Genomic DNA, 9,277 nt, shown 5'->3' on the forward strand with positions numbered 1-9,277 from the left:
TGTTATTAGCTCCAGTTCACAAGTCAGGCAGCAGAGCCCCAGAGAAGCCAAGTGGCTCACCCAAGACCACTCAGCAAGGCGTGGAGCCAAGGTTCAAGCCCAGGCCTGTCTGCTTCTACAGGTTCATCTGCTGTTCCCATCCCATCACAGCTACCCTTTTGTAAGAAAACTTGTGCAGGGCCAAGCATTTTGCTAAGTGCTTTACATGCATTCTCTCCATCAGGCTTTGTGATAGAGGTATTATCCTATGTTACAGATGAAGAGACCGAAGTTCTGAGAAGTTGAGTGATTTGTTCAAAGTCACATATCTAGTAGGTATGCATGCCGCGTGCTAACCCTGTCTGTCTCTTCCAGAGTTCATCCTCTTACCCTCTCAGACAGGAAGTCGATCGCTCTAGTTGGTTTGGAGTTTAGACCTTGCTACCCAGTACGAGGAGGCCCTTACAGCCCTTCATCCTCCAGCAGGCACGAGGATGGACACAGGGAACCCCTTGGAAATCATTGGGTAGAAAGGAGGACTTCCCAGAGTTTGGCAATGGCACCACTTCCCAGTTGGTGGCCTCTTATCCTGAATTGGCATAGAAACTGACCTCCTGGACTGGGAGTCGCTAAGCGTTATTACTGTGACCTGTCAGGGCCTGCTGTGTCCGAAGGTGGCTACCTATAGTACAGAGGCCCTGAAGGGCCTCAAATCCCCAAATTATCTCCTAACTGGCTGCTGCCTGATAGTCTGCTATTAGTACATCTTTATCCTAAAACTCTGACCCATGTTAATCAGCCAGCCTCATGGCTTTGCCTTGGACCACCTTTGCAAAACTTTCCATTGATATTTCTCTGACATAGAAACCAGGGTTACTTGTTTCTATAGTTATCAAACAAGCTGCTCCTTGTCTTGGGGAAGAAAAGCTGGCTAGCTGCCCCCGCCCTAGATTTTCATCACCCCACCCCACTTCCAGTCTGACTTTCTCCACTTCTCCTGTCCTCCACTCCTTCCTCAAGTGAAAACACACAAGTACTCAGAGTTCACCTCTGAGGCCTGACCATGTCTGCACACTGAATTCCACTCCCCTTGGACCTCCCTTCCCTCCAACCCGTTTGGTTCCTGCTGACACATCCAGCCGTGTACAGGGTGACGCTGATGCAGGAACAGGGCAAATTCCCCGCGTTGGAGGGAGACCAAGGCCTGCACCGAGAGAAGAGGGTAGAGAGTGTAGGAAGAATTCAACACACACGCCCAAGTTAGAGTCAACAGGACAGTTTATTAGAAAAGGGATAGCACTCCACAGACAGAGTGTGGTCTCCTCAGAGGCAGAGAATGAGAGGGATAGAGTAAAGGTACTGAGGGGGACTCAGAAGAACAGAGACGATAGAGATGAGGACAGTGAAAGAGACAAATTAAGGCACTGAGAGGGACCCTGAGTGTTCAGGGAATTCCATTTATACGTCATTCTTTAGTTCTCATTTCCTCTGATATGGACATACAGTGAAGAAGGGGAGGATTACATAGCGTGAAAGGGTGAGTGTGTAGAGAAAGGCCTGCTGGCAGTTCCCAGCCTTTAACCCATAGGTTCCCCATGGTTTTGCCACAGGGAATGACTTGGTTCCTGTTTCCACTTCACTAGTGTGGGGGGAATGGGTTGTTGGCAATCCCAGCAGCAATCTTCCTTTGTCCTGCAGGTGTCCTCCTGGGCTGGCTGCAGGGCTGATCAGCATATTGCAGTCTCCCTTTGCAGCTTGATTGACATTTTAATTCTCCTGCCTCCTCTCTACATTAGAGTTATATCTAGGCAGCAGGCTTTGCTCAAGTATAACAACTCAGGTCATCTACATTCTGGCACTGCAAGGTGGAACCTGCAGAGGTGTCCTTACCTGGTACCAAGCCCCTGCTCCTTGGCGCCATTAGGGTGAGAACCAGAAGAGGTGATTTTCAGAGTCCAAATTCAAGATCAGGAAATGGGCTCAGGCAAAACAAATGAAGAAGCTCCTATCAGCAGATGTTGGCATGCACGGAGGCGGCGGGGTGGAGGTCGGGGGGCTCTGTATTCCCTTTGTTGTCCAACAACCTCATTTGGCCATTGGCTCTCCTAACTGAGGTCTCAGGCCGGAAGTGGGCAGGGCAAGTGTGGAAAAGGCCCATTGTTACTTCCTAAGTTTCCTGCCAGGGAGAAGAGAGTGTATAACAGTAAGCCTTTCGCTGTAAGACGATGTTTCTCAGACTTTAATATGGATGATATTAAAATGCAGATTCTGGTTCAATAGGTCTGGGGCGGGGCCGAGATTCTACATTTGTAACAAACTCCCAGGAGCTAGTACAACTACACACTCTGAATGGCAGTGATTTGTAAGGGGTCAGCCCTTCCCCAAAAGTCACGTGAGACCTAAAAATCCATTTATCCTGGAGGAATGGAGTGTCTCTTTTCACAAGAAGTGGGATTAAAAGTTCAGATGACTTGTGAGAAGAAAACCAATTACTCAGTCATTCTGGTCTCTCCAAGATTGTCCTGGGGAAAGACCGAGGGGAAGGCCAGGAGATCAGGGTCTGAATTTGGGGTGGGGTCTTCCAGATCAGAAGGAAAGGTTTACAGCGCGTGAAGATAAGGGCTTAAAAGTAGTTCAGTGAAAACTGCCTTGCACCTTTCACTGTGCTGTGTGTGCAGTTTGCATGGATCATCACATCCATCAGTATGATGGCCCTGTGGGTACTATGGCTTTCCTCTCTTACAATAAGAGAAGTGAGTTAACATGCCCAATCACGCAGCTAATCAATGACAGGGCTGGCTTAGGAACCCAGCCCCCCTATCCTCAACCACTAGGCTTTACTGCATTGAGTAAAGAGGCATTTGCCACAAGACATTCACTGTAGGGAGAAAGGGATGTCTCATTCAGGACTATTTTGGTTTTAAGTGATGGAAAAACAAACTGACTTCATCAAAAGGCCTAATTTATTGACATATATGACTAAAAAGTCTAGAGAGAATGGCTTCAGGCATAGCTGGACCAGGGGGGTCTGCTTTCCTCTGTGTTGGTGTCTTTCTCAGGCAGACCTGCTTTGAGGCAGCTAGGAAGCCAATAGCACATGTAATCCTATTCCCATTGGTCCCAGCAAATCCTACCTCTGTCTCCCATTGGCCTGAATGGGGTCATATGCTCATGTCTGAACCAATCGCTGGCCAGTGGTTGTGGGGGACTAGTCTTGGCCTGGATTATATGCTTACCCCTTGAGCTGGGGGTGAGTTTATTCTCACCCAAGCCATAAGGACTGGGAGTAGGAAAGGCTTGGTTACCAGGGAAAGTGAGGTGCTATCTGGGCGGATAAAAACAGAGGTCTGCCACAGTGGGTTGTTCAGCTAGGACTGCTGGTGTGGGACATTGGGGTTCTTGTTCCCCAGGCTAGACCGAAGCACATGAGGAGATGGTGGGTTGGGTGGTGGGGAGAACTGTAAGACATTCACTAGCTCCAGAAAGCAGGGGTTGGTGGGAGGGTCCAGGGAATAAGTGGTGTTGAGGGAAGCTTGATGTGACTATCAGTCTCTTTCTGTTCCCAGGAAAGCTCCAGCCATGGCACTGGGGCTCTTCCGGGTGTGTCTGGTGGTAGTGACAGCCATCATCAACCACCCGCTGCTGTTCCCACGAGAGAATGCCACGGTCCCTGAGAACGAGGAGGAGATCATCCTCAAGATGCAGGCGCACCACGAGAAGCTGCAGCTGGAGCAGCTGCGCCTGGAAGAGGAGGTAGCACGGCTGGTGGCTGAGAAGGAGGCCCTGGAGCGGGTGGAAGAGGAGGGCCAGCAGCAGAATGAGAACCGCACGGCCTGGGACCTGTGGAGTACCCTCTGCATGATCCTCTTCCTGGTGATCGAGGTGTGGCGGCAGGACCACCAAGATGGGCTGTCGCAGGAGTGCCTGGGTGGGGACGAGGACGAGCTGCCTGGCCTGGAGGGTGCCCCCCTCCGAGGCCTCACCCTGCCCAACAAGGCCACACTGGATCACTTTTATGAGCACTGCATCCGGGGGGCCACAGCCGATGCGGCCCGCACCCGGGAGTTCGTAGAAGGCTTTGTGGATGACTTGCTGGAAGCCCTGAGGAGCCTCTGCAACCGGGACACAGACATGGAGGTGGAGGACTTCATTGGCGTGGACAGCATGTACGAGAACTGGCAGGTGGACAAGCCACTGCTGTGCCACCTCTTTGTGCCCTTCATACCCCCCGAGCCCTACCACTTCCACCCAGAGCTCTGGTGCTCCAGCCACTCAGCACCCTTGGATCTCCAGGGCTACGGCCAGATCAAGGTGGTCCGGGCTGACGAGGATACACTGGGCTGTATCTGTGGCAAGACCAAGCTCGGGGAAGACATGCTATGTCTCCTCCATGGCAAGAACAACTTGGTGCGGCCAAGCAGCGAGGTGGAAGACCCACTGTGTGCCAAAGGTTCCCCATACCTGAACACGATGCAGGTCATGAAGTGGTTCCAGACGGCCCTCACCAGAGCCTGGCACCGCATCGCCCACAAGTACGAGTTTGACCTGGCCTTTGGCCAGCTGGACACTCCAGGGTCCCTCAAGATCAGGTTCCGCTCAGGGAAGTTCATGCCCTTCAACCTGATTCCCGTGATCCAGTGTGACGATTCGGACCTGTACTTTGTCTCCCACCTTCCTCGGGAGCTCTCCGGGGAGACCCCAGTGTCCAGCACTGACTGGCTTCTGTCCTTCGCTGTTTATGAGCGACATTTCCTCAGGACCACATCGAAGGTACTGCCCGAGGGCGCCTGCCACCTCAGCTGCTTGCAGATCGCCTCTTTCCTGCTCTCCAAGCAGAGCCGCCTGACCGGCCCCAGCGGGCTGGGCAACTACCACCTGAAGACAGCTCTGCTGCACCTCCTGCTCTCCGGGCGGGCTGCTGACTGGAAGGCCGGGCAGCTCAACGCTCGTCTGCACGAGCTGCTCCGCTTCCTGGAGAAGAGCCTGCTCGAGAAGAAGCTCCATCACTTCTTCATCGGCAATCGCAAGTTGCCTGACACCATGAGACTCCCTGAGGCCGTGCGCAGGGCCGAGCCGCTCAACCTCTTCCGGCCCTTCGTCCTGCAGCGAAGCCTCTACCGGCAGACAGTGGACTCCTTCTATGAGCTGCTCAAGAACGCCCCCACGCTCATTAGCGAGTACTCCCTACATATACCCTCAGACCATGCCAGCCTGCCCCAAAAAGCTGTCATCTCGTAGAGCAGCCGGGACCTTGAGGGCCAAGACGCAAGACATCCCGCCTGTGTAGACCTTCTCCTGGGAAAATGGCAGGCTATCCGTGGCTCAGCCTGCAGGGAAGCCAGGCCCGAGCGTGGAGCAAACAGAACTCCAAGCCAGAAGCTGGTTTGCTTTCGTGCCGTTTGGAGCCTGCTAGTAAAGCTATGATCTGGGCTGGGAGACCGATCCTTTGCAGCTCGCTTTTGGATCATCACGAATGGCCAAGATGATGACGGAACACTCAATGGACGCTGAGTTGGAGATAATGTAACATCAATTTGGGTGCAATTCTTTTTACACCCCAGGTTCAGTATTTACGTGAATATCAACAGAGGATCGACAGGAGTACTGACGGATCCATGTTAAGACCCTGCACCCCTATTTCCAGGAACCTTTGGCCCCAAGCATCTGCAACCAAAGCACCAGTAGGGACAGTTGTGGGAATTGGCTGCCTTCCATCCACAGCCTGCAAAATCGGGGTCCCACTGTGACTGCCATTTTTTATACTATTTGAGGAAAAGGCCTCGTAGAGATTCAAGGTCCCAAGCGGCTAATGTCTCTGTTGCACAGAAGTGTGTACTTGGTGACAGAGAGAAGGTTAAGTCAGTCGCTTTTTCAGCAACACATCTCATTCAGGGTGCACCCCCTTTTCTTGCCCCTTCTCCCGATCACTGTGGGTACCACATACCATGCCAGATACAAGCTCAGCAGCCCCACACCCCTCTTTATTCTCTCTACAGCTGGTCTCTCTGACCACCAGTGTGGCAGACGCTGAAGGTTGAAGCTGATGAGCGACACAGAGTGACTGGGGTGAAGGATAGCCTGGCACCCAGGGCACTCGACTCTGGCTTGTAGTCTGGCCTCTGATGTCCAGTTCAGAGGAAGCTGCAGAGATGGGAGGTGAAGGATGCCGTAGCCCTGAGTCCCCCTCCTAGAGCAGGTCCCAGTCCTAGAGCAGGGTGTACCTGGAAGCAAGAGCCACTATGGAAAACCAGCTCCCATCTGCAGGCCCCAAGACCCCCTCAACTGTTCACTCCAGCAGAGGTCCCTCACTGCACAGCACCCCCTTTCTGGGTAGGCCTTGCTGGCTACACAGATGACTGAAACCCGAAGAGCCTGACATTGGCTCAGCTGACTGGGAACACACACAGACAGCACTGGGGGCACAGCCCCCAGGCCTCAGAGAGGCCACCTCGGCAGTGCTGGGGACTGCGGTTGCTTGGCGGGCACCAGAGCCTGTGGTTGGAGCTGGCCTCTGTCTCCGGGCCTGGTTCGGGAGGGTTGGGAAGCTGTTCCTCCTCCCCTGTGGCTTCACTGGTCCTTTGGGATTTTATTCTTTTGGCTTTGCCCCCAGTAACCCTTGCAGAGGACCAAGGAGGAAACAAGAATGAGTGTGCCTTCACCAGCACCTGGGGTCTCCCTCCAGGGGGTAAGCTGGCCCTGCCTCCCAGACAGCACAGCCAATTCCATGGAGGTGTCAGGCTCACCACAAACTGAAGAAAAGATTCTGCCCCTACCCCAGGAGTGCTCCCATCTAGCCTCAGAGTGCTCAAGAAGATGGACAGTTTGCCTGACAGGGTTAATTCAGGGCAGGAGGCCCAGCTTCGATGGGGCATCCATGTGAGCTGGACTTAAATGGAGCTGGACTTAGATGGACTTGAGCCTGCACCTCCCCAGGCCCACAGCGGCTGGGGTGGTCCAGGGACTGATCCTGCCCACATGGTCTCCAACAATAGCCCGAAGCCCCCCGTTCTGTCGAGATTAATTTCCCAAATCGGGGTAAATTTCCTTATTTATTATTGCCTATGACTTTCCTTTCCCCCTCTTTATCCTATCTCATTGTACTTGGAAGAGACCCCAGGAACCAAGAAACAGCCTCCAGAAGCCAAGACAAAGCCTGGCTCTCCCTCAGCTTCACTTTTGCTTCCGGGAGAAAGTTCACTGAAAAAAAAAAAAAATACCTTCTAGCCTCTTGTTTATACAGAGGACAGAATTCAGTAGGAAAATGGAGATCTTTTATGCACAAAAGCTGCTTATGAAGCAGAAAGCAGCAGGCTCTTGGTGTTTCATGCTGCCTTATTTATATTAAAGGAAGAATTAAATTCTTGCAAGAAGTGGAAGCTTGTTTTTGTTTTGAACTTCAGGAAGTCTGTGAGGCGCCCAGGGCAGAGTTGGGGAGGAGGATGGATTTCCTATTGACGAGAAGATGCTTTCACTCCTTTTTATTCTTATGCTTTCAGGAAACTTTAAAAACAGCAAAATAGGATAATTCTAACCCATCTTTGAGGCAGCCTGCAGAATTCCAGAAAGGGTCTTTGCAAGCTGATACAGCTTCCGAAAGATAAGACTGACCAGGAAAAGCATTCTAGCCAGCACCATGGAGTGAGGGCAGGAAAGCATATTAGATATAAGCAACATTTAAGTAGCACCTACTGTGGGATAGGCACCCTTCTACCTGTCTTTATGTATATTATTTAATTCCTATGCCAGTCCTATGACATAGGTGCTGTTATTCTCCCATTTTCCAGATTAGGAATCTGGAGAATTAAGGGACTTGTCCAAGGTCACATAGTGTTAAGTAGCAAAATCAGGATTCAAACCCAGGCAGTACTGGGATATATGCTGATATATACTGAGAAATCAAAGCAAATTATTTTGAAACTGTTGAGTGGGGTCCTGACCATAGGACGCCTCGAATGCTAAACCCAGGTAAATTTGAACTTCATACAATAAGTTATTTCATAATAAAATTTGGACTCAATACAGTGGCAAACTATTGGCGATTTTTAAGTTAGACAATACCTTGATTTGCCCCAAACTACAAAGTTCTGAACTGTGATCAGTACTATGTTAGATGCTGGGGGAGAGGAGGTAGTTCTGGCCTGCTTCTAGAGTGGGGTTGGTGGCAACGGGCAGCGGTCAGTGAATGTCACAGAAGTCCTAACAAGTGATTCTGAAGGCTGTAATTCAGAATATGCTCGTGCTCCATCCTAACCCCACCTCATGGGATAGAGCCGGAAGGTTATTTGGTTTGGCCGGCAGACCGAGAGCAGACAGAGCCAAGAACCACACAGTGAAGGAAATGTGTGCCTTCAATTCCTTCAACTCCTTCAACTTACCTCATCCCTGCCCACTTTGCTCTGCTCTGGCTTGGCACACTCTACCAATCCTGGAGGGGTACCTGGAGAAGTATAAGACAAGGGCGCTGTCCTTTTAGGGCTAACTTTTCTCATCACCATCCAAAGAGAGCTTGTTTTTCTAACTAGTTTTTTGTTTTAAAATAAAAGCAATACAGTCATGATAAAAAAAAAAAAAAAAAAGCTCAACCACTGACAGAAAAATTAAGTAACAGATAAAACCTTCCACTCCTAACATCTCCGTCCATTCCCCAGTAATAACCAATATGAAGTTTCTTGTATACACTTCCAAAATTTTTCTATGTATGTATCGTGTGAGGATGCATTCTTTTTGGTCTTGCTTCCCTAAATTACATTATACCATCTAACCTTTCTTGGATATCTTTTTGAACATTTGGCTCTACCACATTCTTTGAAAGAGCTACTTACTATCTCACTGTGTATAGACGTACCCTAATTTACCCAACTTCCTCTACCAAGGAACACTTAAGTGTCTCCACTTTTTTTGCTACTTATAAACAACACTGCCGTGACCACTTCTGTGCATAAATGCTGCTTTGAAGTGATCCTTCCTCTCCTGGTAATCACTATATTCTGTATTCACCAACTTGCTGTCTGTAGATTCACCACCAAGCATCTTATCATAAAAATAAATTATTGCCTAAGATTTATTCAATCATCATGACTCCAGAATGAGCAAAAGGCATTTTTAACCAAGTACGGCTATGTGCCACCCTGGGTCAGGTGCTGGGTGGGGAACAGAAGTATAAGACAAGGGCTCTGAAGACAAATCCAATGGTCAGAGAACCATGTAGGGTGGTGAGTAACCAAAGGTGAAATGATGTGGCAACAAGGGCTCTGAAGACAAGTCCAATGGTCAGAGAACCGTGTAGGGTGGTGAGTAA

General features: G+C 50.4%; 1 protein-coding gene across 7 annotated transcripts in view; it reads left to right on the plus strand.

Annotated features, from left to right (window-relative positions):
* ITPRIP (inositol 1,4,5-trisphosphate receptor interacting protein) overlaps positions 1–8,580 on the plus strand; it is a 26,656-nt gene extending 18,076 nt beyond the window's left edge. Inside the window, exons 1-3 of one of the 7 annotated variants that reach the window (XM_023532736.1) lie at positions 29–160; positions 257–315; positions 3,546–8,580. In XM_023532736.1, coding sequence (XP_023388504.1) covers positions 3,559–5,217 — 1,659 coding nt within the window. In that variant the 5' untranslated portion in view covers positions 29–160; positions 257–315; positions 3,546–3,558 and the 3' untranslated portion in view covers positions 5,218–8,580. Of the gene's footprint in view, positions 1–28; positions 161–223; positions 316–3,545 lie in introns of those variants that run through there. The other 6 variants (XM_023532738.1, XM_011363778.2, XM_023532737.1 and 3 more) reach the window with 6 other exon arrangements.
* Positions 8,581–9,277: the final 697 nt, after the last annotated feature.

This window comes from Pteropus vampyrus, unplaced genomic scaffold, assembly GCF_000151845.1.
Source record: "Pteropus vampyrus isolate Shadow unplaced genomic scaffold, Pvam_2.0 Scaffold89, whole genome shotgun sequence".
NCBI lineage: Eukaryota > Metazoa > Chordata > Mammalia > Chiroptera > Pteropodidae > Pteropus > Pteropus vampyrus.